This window comes from Panthera leo, chromosome E1 (genome assembly GCF_018350215.1).
Source record: "Panthera leo isolate Ple1 chromosome E1, P.leo_Ple1_pat1.1, whole genome shotgun sequence".
Lineage (NCBI taxonomy): Eukaryota > Metazoa > Chordata > Mammalia > Carnivora > Felidae > Panthera > Panthera leo.
The window spans coordinates 34,297,521-34,316,905 of NC_056692.1; the positions used below are offsets into that span (position 1 = coordinate 34,297,521).

Below are 19,385 nucleotides of genomic sequence, written 5' to 3' on the forward strand. Positions count from 1 at the left end.
TTAGAGGCGCCTGGGTGGCTCCATTGGTTAAGCATCTGACTTTGGCTCAGGTTGTGATCTCACAGTTCATAGGTTCAAGCCCTGCATCGGGCTCTGTACTGACAGCTCAGAGCCTGGAGCCTGCTTCAGATTCTGTGACTCCCTCTCTCTCTCCTCCCCCACTTGCACATGTGTGTGTGCAAGTGCGCTCTCAAAAATAAACATTGGGGGGGATTTTTTTTAATAAAATCTTTTAATAAAACCATAATCAAGAAAACTTTCTGGCTATAGAGATCTAGGTCTATACATCAGAAGTTCATACCAGAAGGTGAACTGCAGGGTGTGTTTTAGTAAAGCTGTATGAGTTTAAAGAAACAGAAAAATTTTCCAAGCTTACAGGTAAAAGATGAAGTGCCTTACAAGGTCTAGAGAATTCAACTGGTATCACCTACAAAGCAAGACAATAATGTGGTAGCAAAAGGAAAGAAAATTCTAACCAAAGATTTTATATCCAGTCAACTGTCTTTTGAATGTCAAGACTGTAGAAAACATTTTAAACAGACAAGAATTTAGAGAATACTGTTCTCAGGAGCCCTTCCCAAGGAAACTTAAAGGATGAGCTGCATCTAAAAGAGATATTTGGGAAATTTTCTGCAAAAAGTTTGACAGTATTTTCCATGTCTTTTTGAACTAAGGTTAAAATCAGGAGTAGGGGTGTAGGTAACAGAATGGTGTACATAAATGTTACAGGATCCGACAGTGGAAAGAAGGGAGCTGAAAAAACTAGGAGGGAAAAACTAGAGTAACACTATTGACTGTAGGTTAACTATTACAAGGGATTAAAATGATACCATTTGAAGCTGAAAAAAAAGGTTAGGTAAGAAAAAGGATACATGGAAATATGAAAGAGGGAGGGGCACCTGGGTGGCTCAGTCGGTTAAGCATCCAACTTCAGCTCAGGTCATGATCTCCTGGTTTGTGAGTTTGAGCCCCGCATCAGGCTCTGTGCTGACAGCTTAGAGCCTGGAACCTGCTTCAGATTCTGTCTCCCTCTCTTCCCCACTCAGGCTCTGTCTCTGTCTCTCTCTCTCAAAAATAAACATACATTTAAAAAAAGTTTTTAAAGAAATACAAAATATTCAAAGGTAAGCATTAGAAAAAAATAAACCTTTCAAAACACTGCAAATTTAATTTAAAAGGCCAAAGAAAACCATCATGAAAAATCATGTGATGAATGTTCCATAATGCACGTAGTAATTATAACAAAATAATATGACAGAATTGAAATCAAACATACCAGTCATATCAGTAAGGATTCCCTCACCAATAAAAAGATTTTCAGATTAGCTCAAAAATCAAATCCCAACAAACTAATCTATGTCAGTTATATAAGAATAAAATCAAAATCTAACTTTATAACATGAGATCTTTAAAACAGCGAAAAATAAAAAGATGGACAAAGGTAAACCAAGCAAATAGAAGTAATATGAAAGCAGGATCGGCAGTGCTGATACCACACTAGAAGTCAAACCAAAAAGCATTAAATGACAAAGGAGGATAGCTTGTAATACTAAAACCCATAATTCGTAACAAAGATATAATAGTTCTATACCAAATACAGCAACCATCTTTATAAAGCAAAAATTATGAGAAATGCAAATCATAAAAAGCACTTTAAGTTGGAGATTGACACTGAACACAGGATAGGTACAGTAGACAGAAAGTAGGACTATAAAAGATCAAAACTTAATGAAGCAGATTTTCCAGTATATCTGCATCCTAGAACCAGAATACTGTACATTCTCTCAACCACAAAATATTCACAAAAATAGTTTATACGTTAGGAAAACATTAGTAGGTCCCATATAAGAAAACAAAAAGCAAAAGGACATTTCCACTTCGAAACTTAGAAGCCTTCTGTTGTATGTTAGAAAGCCTTGTTTGAGAATATTCATAGAGACTTTATTCAAAGTAGTCAAATCTAGATGGAGAATGGATAAACAAATATTGTTAAAGTGCAGTATTAGTAAAAAACAATGAACCAATCATGTGTAATAATATGCATAAATCTCAAATATGCTGAAAAAAATACTATGTTGAGTGAGCTAAATTAGTTATAAAAATGTCCGTGGTGTTATATTCTATTTAAATAAATATATGCAGGGACACCTGGGTGGCTCAGTCAGTTAAGTGTCCCAACTTCAGCTCAGGTCATGATCTTAGAGTTCGTGAGTTTGAGCCCCGTGTCGGGCTCTGTGCTAACAGCTCAGAGCCTGGAGCCTGCTTCAGATTCTGTGTCTCCCTCGCTCTTTGCCCCTCCCCCATTCGCACTGTCTGTCTCCCAAAATAAATAAACATTAAAAAAAATTTTTTTTAAATAAGCATATGCAAAATTAACCAGTAGTAATAGAACTTTAATGGGGGAGGAGAAGGATTGACTGGGAAAGGACATGAGGGTGCTTTCTAGAGTGACAGAAAAATTCTGCGCCTTGATACACATTTAAAATTATTCCTCAGTCAGGGAAAAAACCTCTTGGGTACAAGGAGTATTGTAAACAAGTTACAGAGTTTCTAAAAAATTATGATAATGAAAATACTGCATATACAAATCTATGAGATACATGTAAGGCAGTGAGCAGAGGAAAATTCATAGTCCTAATTCTGTCGTATTAAAGAACAAAATTCGACTGAGTAATTTTTTTAAAAATCTTACAGACTTTATTTAGCAGTTGATAAATTGGCCAGCATCCAATCTAGCAGATAGAAAGGAGCTCCAAATTGCTTTACAAAGCAAGAGATTTTTATAGTAGACCAAAGTGGAAGCAGGAACAAGGAAGTTACACTGGGCATTTTGCTGGTTGGTTTTCTTACTGGAGCAAAGGGAAGTATTAGAGCTGGGTCAGGCAATGTGTGCTGAGTGGGTGAGCACTGATAGTTTACATAAGCCTGCCTTTTTACACAGAGGTGAGCATAGAAACTTGGTTACTAAATCTTGATTTACTGAGATGGCTTAGCCAGAGCAAATCTTAGGCTTTATTGGGTTATTTTGTTTATTTATTTATTTTATTATTATTGTTTTTGCTTTTGTTTTTTGAGAGAGAGGGAGAGTGCACATGTGTGTACATGCAGGGGAAGGACAAAGAGAGAGAATTCCATGCAGGCTCTGCACTATCAGCACAGAGCCTGACTTGGGGCTCAAACTCCAGAACCATGAGATCATCACCTGAGCCAAAATGAAGAATTGGACACCTAACCGACTAAGCTCCCCCCCGGGTGCCCATAATCTGGTTACTTTGTCACAGTAAAAACAAAAGAGTGAAAATAAGTAATTCCCAGCTCAGAAAGGAAAAAGAACAAAAAAAGTAAGCCAGAAAAAAAGTGGGGTGGGTCAACTGGTGTCTCAGTTAAGCATCTGACTCTTGATTTTGGCTCAGGTCGTGATCCCACAGTTGTGGGATCAAGCCCCATGTCAGGCTCTGGTCTGCCTGTGTGGAGGCTGCTTTAGATTCTCTCTCTCATCCTCTCTCTCTCTGCCTTTCCCCCACTTGCACACATGCACGCTCTCAAAAATAAGTACTAAAAAATATGTTAAGATATGGGTAAACTTTTGTATACACTGGTTCTAAGAAAAAAATTTCTAAGAGTCAAAATCAAGTTGCAATGAAAGTAGTGATAAATATTACTGTGTTTACAAAATTAATTTCATGACCACTTTATAAGCAAAATAAAATTTTGCCATATGTTACAAAGGGTCAATTCCTAAATACAAAGAACTTTGAAAAAAATATTTAAAAGGCGAAAAACCCTAAAGATAAAAGGACAAAAGAACACACATCACACAGATGCAGAAAAGAAGATATAGAAATGGCTCTGTGTAAAACAGCTGAGCACATCTTGGTGGTTAATACCATTCCCCACTGAAAAGAACGAGAGCTCCTTGGAGAAATGGTTGATTTCAGGGCTGGAATAATGTAGGTACAAAATGATCCTGGAATATCTTGATGTGCCAGAAAGTCAATACTCAAAAATTGATTGTATCATGTGAAAATGATGCAGGAGCAAGTTCAAAAGAATGCATGTAGTTTGATGGGCACCTGGGTGGCTCAGTCGGTTGGGTGTCCAACTCTTGATTTTTGCTCAGGTCATGTTCTCGCAGTTCATGGGATTGAGCCCCAATATCAGGCTCCACAATAACAGCACGGAGCCTGTTTGGGATTCTCTCTCTGCCCCTACCCACCCCCCCCCCCCCAGCAAAATAAATACAAGAAAATTTTTTTAAAAAGAATCCATGTAGCTGAGTATGGGATAATTTGAGCTCCAAAATAAAATAGGACAGTAGTGAATTATAAACCATTGGGGAAGAAAAGAAGTATGAGTTGATACTGATTATAAAGGTAGGTAGGTAGGTAGGTAAACCTAAGGAGAAGATGGAAGAATTTTATGCTGACTGGTAGAAGAGTACTAGAATTACAAAATCATTTTTCAGCCATCACAGTAATGTTTGGTTTGGCAAGAGCTATTGGACGTTAAATTTAGGGATGGGATTGGGTGGGGTGAGATTTCAATGAGAAACAGTATTCACATACTTTAAAATATGTCTACAAGATTGCTTGCTAGTTGCAAGGAGAAATATGATAAGTACTGTGTAAAATTTCAACACCTTGAAGAATGATTAAAATTAGCATCAGCGATGAGGAACAGATAGGCATCTTTTGCCTCTAGATGTAATATTCTGAGAAGGTTATATCACTTATGTAGTATTACGGGGATACATAACCTGATCTAATGAGGAAACATGAGCCTCAAATGAGAAACATGAGCCTCAAATGAGAAACAGTCTATTAAAAAGGTGGGGAGGCAGGGCGCCTGGGTGGCTCAGTCAGTTAAGCATCTGACTTCAGCTCAGGTCATGATCTCACAGCTTGTGAGTTCGAGCCCTGCATCGGGCTCTGTGCTCCCGGATCCTGCTTCGGATTCTGTGTTTGTCTGTCTGTCTGTCTGTCTCTCTCTCTCTCTCTCTCTGCCCCTCGCCTGCTCACACTCTGTCTCTCTCTCTCAAAAAGTAAATAAACATTAAAAAAAATTTTTAAAGGTGGGGAGGGAGCCTGCATTATTCAAAAGTAATCTTCCAGATTGAAGAAACTAAGCAAACAAATACGATATGTGATCCTGGAGACTGAAAGGAACAAATGCTATATAAAGGACATTATTGGGTTCACTGGACTGTGGATGGTAAATTGGGGGAGAATATCACATTAATGTTAAATTTCCTGAAGCTGATACCTATGCTGTAGTTATGAGAGAACAATTTTATTCTTAGGAAATGCATACTGAATTTGGGGAGGACAAAAAGATGTGATCTATGCAACTTACTCTTAAATGTTTTAGTAAAAGTCAGTATATCTAGAGAGAAGAATGAAACCAACGAGGCAAAATGTTAGTCGTTGGCAAATCTGAATAGAGTACACAGGATTTCACTGTACGATTTTTCCAACTTTCCTAGAAGTTTGAAGTTCTTTCCAAGTAGAAAGTTTAAAAAAAAGAAAGACTACACAGACATACCATTTTCATCTGTTATATTGGCAAAAAGAAATCACATGCTGAGACTGTAGGGAAACACACACTCTCACTGTTGCTGATGCAAATGCAAAATGGTAAAATTTCTGTGGGAAGAAATTGGGTAATACCTAACTAAATTACATATACATTCACTCCTCTACCCAAAGAATATATTCTGAAGGTGATCCTCAGTTTTAAAGATATACATAGGTTCACACATGCATAAGTTCATTCATTGCAGCAGTATTTGTAATTGTAAAACATTGAAAACTGTCCAAAGAAGATAGAATAAACATGCACACAGTGGAGTACTGTGCAGTTGAAAAAAGAATGAAGAAGATGTCTGTGCACTGTGAAATGGAATGATTTCCAGGATATATTTCTAAGTTAATAAAAGCAAAGGACAGAGAAATTTAGCATGTGGCCTTTTCTATAAGAAAGAAGGAATAAGAAAATATACCTATTTACCTTTTCAAAACACACAAGAAGGATGAACCAGAAAGCAATAAAGTTGGTGACCTGCCTGCAAAGGTGGATGGTGAAGCAGGGAAGGAGCAACATGTTTCCAAGTTACAACTTTTTATATAGTTCTTTATCTTTGGAAGCAAAGCCATTTTTTTAGATAGTCTCCAGAAGTGAAATTAATTCAATAAGGATAGCAGGGAAGACTAAAAACCAAAGTCAACTTACTTCAAATCATTAACAGTCACATTGAAGGAAGGAGAAAATAATCCAAGTAACTTTTTTTTTTTTAATGTTTATCTTTGAGGGAAACAGAGTGTTGGCGGGGGGCAGGGGGTGGCGGGGAGGCAGAAAGAGAGGGAGACACAGAATCTGAAACAGGCTCCAGGCTCTGAGCTGTCAGCACAGAGCCCAACACGGGGCTCAAACTCAGAGATCATGAGATCACGACCTGAGCTGAAGTCGGACGCCCAACCAACCAAGCCACCCAAGTGCCCCCCAAGTAACTCTTAATACTCTGTCCTTCAGTTTAGGGAGATAGAACTACAAAGAAATTCTGGACTCATAAGTTTGTTTGTTTTTTTTTTTTTTAGCAGTAGTGCTCCTGAAACTATTTAAATGTATGAAAGAATTGAGCAAATAGGTACATGTAATTTGGGCGGGAGCCAAGGTTTTTACTGTGGCAGAAGAGAGATACAAATACAGATATGGGAAAATAAAAAGTCCTGTGGGATGCGTTGGAATTGGAGTTACAGGGGCACCTGGGTGGCTCAGTCGGTTGAGCGTCCGACTTCGGCTCAGGTCACGATCTCACGGTCCGTGAGTTCGAGCCCCGCGTCAGGCTCTGGGCTGATGGCTCAGAGCCTGGAGCCTGCTTCCAATTCTGTGTCTCCCTCTCTCTCTGCCCCTCCCCTGTTAATGCTCTGTCTCTCTCTGTCTCAAAAATAAATAAATGTTAAAAAAAAAATTAAAAAAAAAAAGGAATTGGAGTTATAAATATGAATTCATGATATTCTAAGGTACATGTGTGTATTCATACGACATGTCACGTGCATATATATACGTATATCTACACATGTATATTCCATCTCTGCCTACCGAAGGGCCCAGAGACAGAGGTCTCAATAGCAATGACCATGTGGAGTACGTACATCTTTATTTCTAATACTCTCCACTAAAAGAAACCAAGGCTCTTTGGAGAAATGGTTGATTCTAGGCTTGGGACAGGAAAATTAGTATATACTTGAATATCTTGCTATTCCAGAAAGGAATTGCTGAAACAATGATAGGGGCTTGTCAGAATGACACAGGAGTCAGCTTGATGGGGCTCCCATCGGCTAAATCTGGGACAGTTTGAGCTTGCAGATAATTAAGGACTATCATGAATTATAAATTATAAAAGTAGTAATCCATGAGTTGATGCCCTTAATAAGAAAAAAGAGGGGCACCTGGGTGGCTCTGTCGGTTGAGTGTCCAGCTTCAGCTCAGGTCATGATCTCACGGTCCGTGAGTTTGAGCCCCGCGTCGGGCCCTGTGCTGACAGCTCAGAGCCTGGAGCCTGCTTCAGGTTCTGTGTCTCCCTCTCTCTCTCTGCCCTTCCCCTGCTCATGCTCTGTCTCTCTCTGAATCAAAAATAAATAAACATTTAAAAAAAATTTAAAAAAAGAAAAAAGAGCGGGGTCTTCCCTATAGAAGAATGCCAGCTGAAACTATGAAGAAATTCTGAGCCTGGAAAGTCATAGGATTGGGCAAATCCTCACTGAGTATTCAATCTATAGTGAAATTTTGCTGAACAGAATATTTGCATGGTCTTTAAGTATCTCCTTGCAGATTGCTTACTAAAAGGGAAAATAGTAAGACAACAATGGAGAACCAGACCACACCTACACCAGGACTTCAAACGTATCATCACCGGTAAGAGGCAGGTGGAAATCACGTAATCTGGATTTGCTACCCTGAGAGCATCAGTTAGATGGTATTTCAACTGGAGATATACAACCTGAGAGAAAAACCTCCAACCCTGAAAGAGGAAATACTTATTTTAGAAAAGGAGAGGGAATCTATGTGGAAGAATTCCAAATTATTTTTGTGGATGCGCCACTGTCAAGAGGGAGCGTAACTCCCTACTTCGGAAGTGTGGGCTTCACAAAGCCACTGTACTTGTGAAAAGTACAGTATGGAAAGGGGTTAGGAGTAATCTTGTAACCTGGGAAACCTGAAAAAATACTGCTTCAGATAGAGGTGGTCAAGGTCAATACCAAGAGTGATGACTCAGGTTAATAACATGTTTCTTTGTATAATTGGATACAAAGGTTACTGCACAGTACCTCTGATCTTTTTTCAAAAAACAACCCCAGTCTGGTCATTAGAAAATTAGGAGACAAATCCCAGTGGAGGGTCATTCAACAAAATACCTACCAGTACTCCTCAAAACTGTCAAGGTCATGAAAAACCTGAGAAATTGTCACAGCCGAAAGGAGCTTAAGGGGACATGAAAACTAAATGTAATGTGGAATCTTGGAATAGAAATAGAACATTAAGTAAAAATGAAGGAAATGCAAAAATAGTTTGCATTTTCTATAATTTTATATAAATGGGAGTCATACAGCATGTGCTCTTGTCTGGATTTTCATGCAGTGTGATTATTTTGAGACTTACTGCTGTTGTATATATCAATTCATTACTTTTTATTAAGCTGAGCAGCAAGATGGAATCACTATATGGATATGCCATAAGTTGTTTATTCATTCACCTGTTGATATTTGGGTTGTTGCCAATTTTGAGCTGTTTTGACCATTCCTGTGTGTGTGTGTGTGTGTGTGTGTGTGTGTGTGTACATGTGATATATGTGTTTTTATGTGGATGTATCTTTTCATTTATCTTAGGCAAATAGAAATGCTGTGGGTAGTTGGTGGTGTATATTTAACATTTTAGCAAACTGCTTTTCTGAAATGCTTTTATAGTATTTTACCTTCCCATCTGCAGTGTTTGAGAGTTCCATTTGCTGCCTAGACCATAGAGGGTTTTTTATTTTTCTATTTTAGGCATTCTGATAGATGTATAAGAGTGTCTCGTGGTTTTAATTTGCATTTTCCTAATGACCAGTGATGTTGAGCATCTTTTCATGTCCTTATTTGCCATCCATATATAAATGAATTGTCTGTTTAGATGTTGTGCTTTTTTATTTTTTAATTGGATTGTTTCAGTTACTGAGTTTTTATAGTTCTTTATATTTTTTTATTTTATTTTCATGTTTATTTATTTTGAGAGAGAGAGAGAGAGAGAGAGAATGCGTGTGCACGTGCAATAGGGAGAGGAGCATAGAGGGAGAGAGAAAATCCCAAGCAAGCTTGGATTGCACAGAGTCAGACCTGGGCCTCAATCTCATGAACCGTGAGATCATGACCTGAGCCAAGACCAAGAGTCTGGCCACGTAACTGACTGAGCCACCCAGACACCCCTTGATAGTTCTTTATGTATCCTAGATACCAGTCCTTTGTCAGACACACGTGATATGCAAATATTGTTGTCCAGTCTGTGGCTTGTCTTATTCTCTTAATAGTAGCTCCCTAGGACCAGTTTTTAATTTTAATAAAGTCCAGTTTGTCAATATTTTTCTTTTATGGATCTTATGTTTTGATGTCATACCTAAAAATTTTGTGCCCACCCAAGGTCATGAAGATTTTCTCCTATTTTTTTTCCTAGAGGTTTTATAGTTTTAGTTCTTACATTTAGGTCTGTGTCCCATTTTGAGTTAATTTTTGTACATGTGAGGTATGGATCAGAGTTTGGTTTTTGTTTTGTTTTTTTAATTTAGTAATGTATTGATCCAACACCTTTTGTTGAAAAGACTTTTTTCCACTGAATTGCCTTCTTGTTTTTTTCTTTCTTCTTTTTACTTTTTTTTTTTTTTTTTTTTTTTTTTTGATTCAGAGAGAGACAGAGCATGAATGGGGGAGGGTCAGAGAGAGAGGGAGACACAGAATCTGAAACAGGCTCCAGGCTCTGAGCTGTCAGCACAGAGCCTGATGCGGGGCTCGAACTCACGGACTGCGAGATCATGACCTGAGCTGAAGTCGGACGCCCAACCAACTGAGCCACCCAGGCGCCCCTCTTTCTTCTTTTTAATTGTTTTTTTTTGAATATAGTTGACAGTGTTACCTTGGTTTCAGGTGTACAGCATTCAGCTTCTCTATACATTGTGCTGTGCTCGCCATAAGTGTAGCTACCATCTGTCACCATACAATGCTGTTAATTGATTTTTCACCGTTGTCAAATATTAGTTGACCGTACATGTATGGCTCTATTACTGGGCTCCGTTCCCTTCTGTTGATCTGTTTATCTATATTTTATGTCAAAGTAGTGCAGCTTCATGATGCACCTTGGAGAGGAAGTATTAAGTGTTTCAGCTTTGTTCTTTTCAAATTTGTTTTGGCTCTTCTAGGTCCTTTGCAGTTCCATATGAATTTTAGAATCTGCTTGTTGATTTCCACAAAAAAAAAAAAAATCTGCTGTGATTTGATTGGGTCGTGTTGAATCTGTAAATCAAGTTGGGGAGAATTTTTTTTTTTTTAAGTTTATTTGTTTATTTTGAGAGAGAGAGAGAGAGAGAAAGCATGAGTGGGGGAGGGAGGGAGAGAGGGAGAGAGAGGGAGACAGAGAATCCCAAGCAGGCTCCATGCTGTCAGCACAGAGCCCGACACAGGGCTCAAACCCACGAAACCACAAATCATGAACTGAGCCAAGATCCAAGAGTTGGACGCTTAACCAACTGAGCCACCCAGGCACACCAAAATATCACTTAACGTTATTGGTTCTTCTGATCCATGAACACTATGCATCTTCCCGTTTATTTAGATCTTTCTTTAATTATTTAAGCAACGTTTAGTAGTTTTCAAGGTATCAGCCTTGCACATCTGTTGCCAGATTTATCTCAAATTATTTCTTTCTCTTTTTTTAAGTAGGCTTCACGCCCAGCGTGGAGCCCAATGTGGGGCTTGAAGTCACGACCCTGAGATCAAGACCTGAGCTGAGATCAAGAGTCGGATGCTTAACCGACTGAGTCACCCAAGCACCCCTTATTCCATATTTTTTTGATGCTTTGTAAATGGTATTTTCTAATCAATCTCTGGTTGCTTGTTGCTAATATATGGAAATATGGTTGATTTTTGTATATTGACATTCTATCCTGTATCCTTGCTAAGCTCACTTAATATAGCCAAGCAGCTCTTTGTATATTTTATCAGATTTTCTACAGTGTTGTCTGGGAATAAAGATTTATTTATTACTTTTTTCCCCAATCTGAATTCCTTTATTTCTTTTTTGCCTACTACATGGTCTTAGAATCTCTAGTACACTATTGAATAAAAGTAGCAAAGGCAGATACACCTTATCTTGTTCCTGGTCTTAGAAAACATCCATATTGTCACCATTAAATATGATGCTAGCTTTAGGACTTTCCTAATGCTCTTTATCAGGTGAGGAAGTTCTTTCCTATTCCTCTTCTGCTGAGGGTTTTTTTTTTTTTTAATCAGGAATAGATGTTGGATTTTGTCAAATGCTTTTTCTGCATCTCTTGAGATAATCCTATGGCTTTTATTTATTTATTTTTTAGGCTTAATATAATGTATTGATTTTCTTTCTTTCCTTTTTTTTAAGTAATCCCTATGCCCATCTTGGGGCTCAAACTCAGGACCCCAAGATCAAGAGTTGCATGCTCTACCTACTGAGCCAGCCAGGTACCCCATGAATGTATTGATTTTCAAATGTTGAATTAGCTTTGCGTTCCTGGAATAAACCCACTTGGTCACTTTTATTATTATTATTATATATTGTTTGATTTAGATACTAAAATTTTGTTAAGAACATTTGCATACATGAGGGATATTGTTCTGTAGTTTTCTTGTAAGGGCTTTGTCTAGTTTGGGATCAGTAATGTTAGCCTCAGAGAATGAGTTGAAAACTAGCCTATATTCCAGTTTTCTGAACAAGTTGCTATAGGGGTTTTTTAATGTTTATTTATTTTGAGAGAAAGAGTGCACCTGGGTTTGGAGCAGAGAGAAAGAGAGAAAAAGAGAATCCCAAGCAGGCTCCATGGTGTCAGTATAAACCCCAAGGTGCGGCTCCATCCCACGAACTGTGATCCCACGACCAGAGCAGAAATCAAGAGTCAGACGCTTAACTGACTGAGCCAACCCTGGTGCGCCAGTGGTATTTTTTTAATTTATTTTTAAATTTTTTTAATTTACATCCAAGTCAGTTAGCATATAGTGCAACAATGGTTTCAGGAGTAGATTCCTTCATGCCTCTTACCCATTTAGCCCATCCCCCCCCCCCCACAACCCCTCCAGTAACCCTCTGTGTGTTCTCCATATTTAAGAGTCTCTTCTGTTTTGTCCCCCTCCCTGTTTTTATATTCTTTTTGCTTCCCTTCCCTTATGTTCATCTGTTCTGTGTTTTAAAGTCCTCATATGAGTGAAGTCATGTGATTTTTGTCTTTCTCTGACTAATTTCACTTAGCATAATACCCCTCTAGTTCCATCCATGTAGTTGCAAATGGCATGATTTCATTCTTTTTGACCCCAGTAGTAGTTTTTAAGTAGACTTCCCCGGTGAAGCCATTTGGGCCTGGGGTTTTCTTTGTGTGAAGATTTTAGTTTCTTTATTCAAATTATTAGAGTTATTTACCTATTCAAAGAACCAACTTTTGCTTTTATCTTTTTTTGTTCTTATTTCATTGATTTTTTTCACTTGAAACATTAAGTATAGATTTTCCAATTATATATTTTTTCCCTTGAAAAGTTTGAAGGCCTTGCTTTCAATCCTGTTGTTGAAAAGCCCACTGATATTCCAGTTCCCCCCCCCCACCTTTTTTTTTTACACGGCATAGTGTTTTTCTTGAAGCTTTTAGTATCTTCATTGGCAGAGTTCTGTAATTTTTATAATGATGCACCTTGGTGTAGTTTTGGTGTTTGGGCGAGGCTTTTAAGTCATTAAGCTGGGCTTCCTTGGTCTTAGTATAGAAACTCTGTTTTTTGATCCTGGAAGTATGTGTGTGTGTGTGTGTGTGTGTGTGTGTGTGTGTGTGTGTGTGTGTGTTTTCTTTATATAACTTGTTTCTCATTCTCATGTATATCTCTATGCTTTGGGTTTTGGTTCTTCTGGATTTAACCCTTATTTTTTCTCTTATTTTCTAGCTTTTTTGTCACATGTACACACTCCACACACATGCACTCGTGGTTTTTGAAAGATTTCCTTGGTTTTACTGTCCATTTATTGAAGTTATTGTTTTGCCTTTTTTGTTTTTAAATTCCAAGATCTTGTTCACCAGTAGTATCCTACCCTTATGTCCCTGGAGAATTAATTTCATTTTTTGAAGTTTTCTTTTGGTCCCTGCCTTACTTCTGTTTCCTTATAGATTATTTTTTCCTGAGGGTTTGTTTTGGCCTTTCACATTTTTTTTTTTAATTTTTTTTTTTAACGTTTTTTTATTTATTTTTGAGACAGGGAGAGACAGAGCATGAACAGGGGAGGGTCAGAGAGAGGGAGACACAGAATCTGAAACAGGCTCCAGGCTCTGAGCTGTCAGCACAGAGCCCGACGCGGGGCTCAAACTCACGGACCGCGAGATCATGACCTGAGCCGAAGTCGGGTGCTTAACCGACTGAGCCACCCAGGCACCCCTTGGCCTTTCACATTTTTAGAGGTCTTTCTCAAATGGTAGGTGATCCTCACTTGTCTATTCATATCTAAGGATTAGTTACTAAGCAGCTGATTGGACTCAATGAGCTGGAGGTTAAGCTTTTTGACTAGTGAGATTCACTGTGGCAATTAATCCCTTTTTAAAAAAATTTTTTAATGTTTATTTTTGAGAGAGAGAGAGACAGTGTGAGTGGGGAAGGTGCAGAGAGACAGGGAGACACAGAATCCGAAACAGGCTCCAGGCTCTGAGCTGTCAGTACAGAGCGTGACGCAGGGCTCGAACTCACAAACTATGAGATGATGACCTGAGCCGAAGTCGGACACTGAGCCGACTGAGCCACCGAGGCGCCCCCCTCCACTTTTTTTTTTTTGTTTTTGTTGGTCCCTTTTTAAATCTTCTCCCTAGTGTTTTACACTGGTACTGTGATCTATTTAAATGTGGTTTTATTCTTGTGTTTAATATATGTGGTAGTTCTGTCTGAATTTGTGTTTTCAGTGTTTCTGCAGAATTCTTAGCCAGTCTTTCATTCAGCATCTCCGTATCCTCTCCTTTGAGAATTCCTATTAGACCTTTTATTAGATCTTTATGTTTTATGCCATTTGAACCTCTTATTTTCTATGTTTCTGTTTTTCTTTGCAGTGTTCTGGGTATTTTCTTCATGTTTATCATTTCCCCAGTTCTTTTTTAGCCATGGCTGATCTATTCATCCCATCCATTGAGGTGTTTTAGTGGTGGTGTCTTTTTTTTTTTTTTTAATTATAGCACTTACATTTTTTATTTACAGAAGTTACATTTGGGTCTTTTCAGATCTGCCTGGTTGCTTTTTATTTCTTTATTCCATTTTTCAATAATATTTTTGTTTCTTCTTAAACATTTCTTGAATGGTTCTTTTATACTCTGTGCCTGGCAATTTCAGTACCTAACAATTTGGGATTCCTAATCTGTGTCTACTGACACTTGTGACGGATTGCTTATTGTATGTTTGTTATTGATTGTGTGCTCATACTTGATCAAATCTGTAGGAATGCTGAAAGGCCTGAAGTGTAGGTGATTATTTCCTGAAGTGATCCAGTATGCTTCTGCTGCATGTCAAGGGGCACTAGTGGCCCTTTAAGGTCTTGATCTGGGTATTTTCTGACCATTTAGGGCAAGTTAAGGTATATCCTCAGAGTCACTCAGAAGGGCAGGCCCATGATTATACAATCTCAGAGTAGCCTCTCCACCCAGAGCATGGGCAGAAAAGACCCACATGTAGGTCTTATTTTGCCTTCATGTAGTCAGATTTTTGATTCCTACCTGCCCTTTGACTGAAGTTGTAGCCCTCTTAGGGGTTTCGGTCCGATGCAGGCATTTCCATTCCCTGCAGTAAATGGTAAGTTTTACATGGAGTAAATGGATTACAATTCATACATTGAATTAGTTCATTAGTATTCTGTCCTAATCTAAGAAAAAAATGCTGAGGGAACATTTTCTCCTGAGTAGAATATAGCTTTCCAACTAGTGTGTTGTAGATTTGTCAAGATAATTCATCCCTGCAATATTTGGGACCGTCTGAGGCCTCAGGCTGGGTGCATTCAGGGGCCAACTTCTCTTGCATTGTATAGATGATCATTTTCTGTGCGTGCTGGAACTATGCAAAAGGTTAGCATTTTTCTAGATCATTAGTTCTTGGAGTTGCTTTGGAGAAGGCTGAATACTGTATGTCTCTCTTAAGTTGTCATAATGTTCACAAGCATATTAAAAGCTTAAAGAGGCCTTGAAATAAGGAAAATTTTCTTATTTGACCATAATACTTTTATTTTTTAATGTTAACAGTCTATAATATTGAAACAAAGATGTTCGTAATTATTGACCCCCTGAAATTTCAGGGTTATATTTGCTGACAAGTAGAGTCAGAGTAAGATATTCTGTGTTGATATTTGAGGGTCAATGAATATGCATTAGCTGCTAACCGAGGTGGCTGTAAAGTGGACGAGCTTATACGAAAACTGCAAGAGATCTTCTTCGCATGGAAGTAGGCTATATGAATCTACTAGAACTAGAATTCTAGCCAGTGTTTGTAAGTGTGTATTCCAGGCACTGTGATAAATATTTCACAATGTCTTTTCATTGCCCTCGGGGGAAAAAAAAAATCAATACCCTGGCCTTCAAGGACCCTCATGTCCTACTAGTTCTGTGCTGACAGCGCAGAGCCTGCTTGGGGTTCTCTCACTGTGTCCTCCTCCAACCTCATCTTTTACACCTGTCACTCTGGGCACCAGCCACACTGGCCTTTCAATGGGCTAGGGATATTCCTACTGGAAAGCCTTTGTCTTGTTGTTTGCTTCGCCTAGAACATCCCAGCTGCCCTTTTTGGCCTCGAGGTCTTAACTCACCAATGCCTTTCCTCACCACTGAACATGAGTCGACGACTCCTGTCTCAGTTTGACTCTGCCTTCACATGGTCTAACTTGGGTTCCTCCTGCCAGTAAACTGTCACCTTGGTGAAAAGCATGCATCTTGTCTGCTCTGTACACCACTCGATCTGTAGCCTCTGCTACTGTGAGACACACAGATGCTTGATAGTTGTTGAATGTTGAACGAGTAAGAGAAGAAACTCATAATTTGCCCAGTGTTGACAGCTTATAAATGGCAAAACCAGGACTCAGACTTAGGGCTATCAGAATTCCCAGCTCTTGGCACCACACTTCGTTCAAACAAGGACTCTCCCATTCCTTATCACCTTATCAGTTCAGAATGTTGCTAGACTTGACTTTTGGCATCACCTTCAAAATTTTATTCTTTTGAAATCCAGTGGTAGCCGATTTTGATTCTTTGAAAATACATTTGATTTTTTTTTTTTATAAGTTTATTTATTTATTTTGAGAAAGAGAGCACACACAATTGGGAGAAGGGCAGAGAAAGGGAGAGAGAGAATCCCAAGCAGGCTCTGTGCTGTCATCAGTTTGCAGCTCGAATTCACAAACCATGAGATCTTGACCTGAGCTGAAATCAAGAGTCCAATGCTTAACCAAGTGAGCTACTCAGGCACCCTGAAAACACATTTGACTTTTTTTTTTTTTTTTTTTAAATACCTGCAAGTTATTCAGAACCAAATTTGTTAAATAAGATGGGTAGTCAAGCTAGGGAAAACTGTTGAGGGAAACGGATTAATTACAAAGTAGCCAGAAACAGTAGGGTTTTCTTTTTAAAATTGGGTTAAAGGAAGAATACTGTAAGAAGTTGGAGGTTGTGGCAACAGCATTAGAACACGAATAGAGCCTCATGAGGGGACTTCTTAAAAGATAGTATTCATCTGGGGATAAAATATTTCCATTGTGTGGATTAAGGAACTACTTTTGTTGCTTTCATAGTTATACTTGATTCAAGTGAAAAATCAGTTGTCCACTTTAGTTGCAAATGTTTCATAACTGCACTTCTGAAAAAGACAGCTTACTCTTCTCAAACTAAGAGATGCATTTGGATGATTTTATTTTGTCAAACTTTACACAACAGATTTCGGCTTTGTATTGGTCATGGGAGGAAGTTACCCTAGCCAGAAGAGACATTGTGCATAAAGTGTAAAATGATACCAAAAAATACTAACTGCAGCAAAACATTGAAATGTGCCAGCTGATAATTTTTACTCTAGTTGCCCCATCGCATTTTTTTTTTTTTTTTTTGAAGTTTTCTTTTGCTCCCTGCATTGGTCCTGTTTCCTTATAGATTCTTTTTTCTGGAGATTTTTTTCCTCTTTATTATTTCCTATTTTCTTTTTAGTTTCTTCTCCCTAACCTTGAAGTTTTGCAATTTATTTCAAGACAGGTTGAGTTGACATTGTTACTTTTTGGGGATTTAGGCAGCTTGAGAGAGAGCATATCTTTTGGAAGAGCAAACATGTATCATTCACTGAAGATGATGTAGTGTCTTTGTAGCTTTTCTTTTGAAAAGGAAATAATGTTTAGCTTGAGATACTTGGAGTTTTTTTAACCATTGTTTATGCTAAAGAAAAAAATGAGATAAGACTGCAAATGTACAAATGTTATCTTCTGTAGTATTTGAAATAGTTAATATCTAAAAACTCTAAAATTAAAAATTCCCAATTAATCACTCCAGAACTCTTCACACCGATTTTTTTTTTTAATTTTTTTTTTTAACGTTTATTTATTTTTGAGACAGAGAGAGACAGAGCATGAACGGGGGAGGGGCAGAGAGAGAGGGAGACACAGAATCAGAAGCAGGCTCCAGGCTCTGAGCCGTCAGCCCAGAGCCCGACGTGGGGCTCGAACTCACGGACCGCGAGATCGTGACCTGAGCCGAAGTCGGACGCTTAACCGACTGAGCCACCCAGGCGCCCCATTCACAGCGATTTTTAAAAGCATCTATATATTTCCTGGATGCTCTAAATTATAATAAAAATCTACACTTTTAGAGATGAAAGGTAAATTAAGAAACCATCTGTTATGCGTATTTCACAACAACTTAAAAAAATCATCTAATTTTTAAAAATTTTTTTTGATGTTCATTTTTTTGAGAGAGAGAGCATGAGAATGCGCACGAGCAAGGGGGGGAGGAGCAGAGAGAGAGGGAGACACAGAGGGTGAAGCAAGCTCCAGGCTCTGAGCTGTCAGCACAGAGCCTCGTGCAGGGCTCGATCCCACGAACTGTGAGATCATGACCCAAGACACTTAACCAACTGAGCCACCCAGGCACCCCTCTGATTCTTTCTATAGAGAAGTGACCTACCTAGTTTATAGCAATTACTATTTGAATTTGAATTGCATGGTGATCCTCTGATTGTGTTCCGTGTTTATTGTTGTCATCGGTATTCTTATTAGCTAACATGGTGGCTAATAAATTTGCACCCTGTAGAAAGGAAAGGCTCCATTTTGAAACAAACATTTTGTTACAAAGTAAAATTATCATCTGTCAGGGCTAGATCTTCGTTTTCCAAATATCATCACAATTTGAACTAAATTCTTTGGGGTGGTGGTTGTGTATCTGTGCTGTGTCATGTATTATTGATTTTTTCTACTTTTAAGACTGAACATTCTTCACGCCCTGAAAGGAAAAGAAGAGACTCTTTCGGGATGTTTGACGGTTATGATAGCTGCAGTGAGGACACAAGTAGCAGCTCCAGCTCCGAGGAGAGTGAAGAAGAAGTTGCTCCTTTACCTTCTAACCTCCCAATTATCAAAAACAATGGACAAGTCTACACATACCCGGATGGCAAATCTGGCATGGGTGAGTATTCCGCCTTTCACTGTTAGGCAGCTTCTTATTGGAGGATATGTTCTGATTTCATTTCTTCTTTCATTTCCCTTCCTTGGAATTTTTCAAGGGAAAAAGAAACGCGGTCTGAAACTTACAGTTGTAGATGAGATCACTAGATTCCCATTTGATCCATCTTGCCTACCTGCCGTGTTCTGGCAGAAAGCAAGTAGAGCAAAATAAAAACAAAAGGCTATTGAGAAACACAATGTGGACGTAAATTCAGTAATTAGGTAATAAATCCCAGTGTAACTGAAAGTGTGTAGGATCACAGGCTTATAGAGCTGATACACTTGCAGAATGAGTTTCTCTCCTCTACAAAAATTCCTTATAAGATTATGAAGCTTTCTATTTTAACACTTCCAATGATAGGGTATCTCTAATTACCAGATTATTCTTTGTATTGAACCAAAATTATCCTTGTTCTCAATTT

At 38.5% G+C, this 19,385-nt stretch overlaps 1 protein-coding gene across 13 annotated transcripts in view; it reads left to right on the forward strand.

The window, feature by feature from the left end:
* Window positions 1-19,385, forward strand: part of MBTD1 (mbt domain containing 1) — a 71,731-nt gene that overhangs the window by 9,714 nt on the left and 42,632 nt on the right. For 12 of the 13 annotated variants that reach the window (XM_042917300.1, XM_042917305.1, XM_042917299.1 and 9 more), the window contains one exon: window positions 18,724-18,925. In XM_042917300.1, coding sequence (XP_042773234.1) covers window positions 18,772-18,925 — 154 coding nt within the window. In that variant the 5' untranslated portion in view covers window positions 18,724-18,771. Of the gene's footprint in view, window positions 1-11,696; window positions 11,739-18,723; window positions 18,926-19,385 lie in introns of those variants that run through there. The other variant, XM_042917304.1, reaches the window with a different exon arrangement.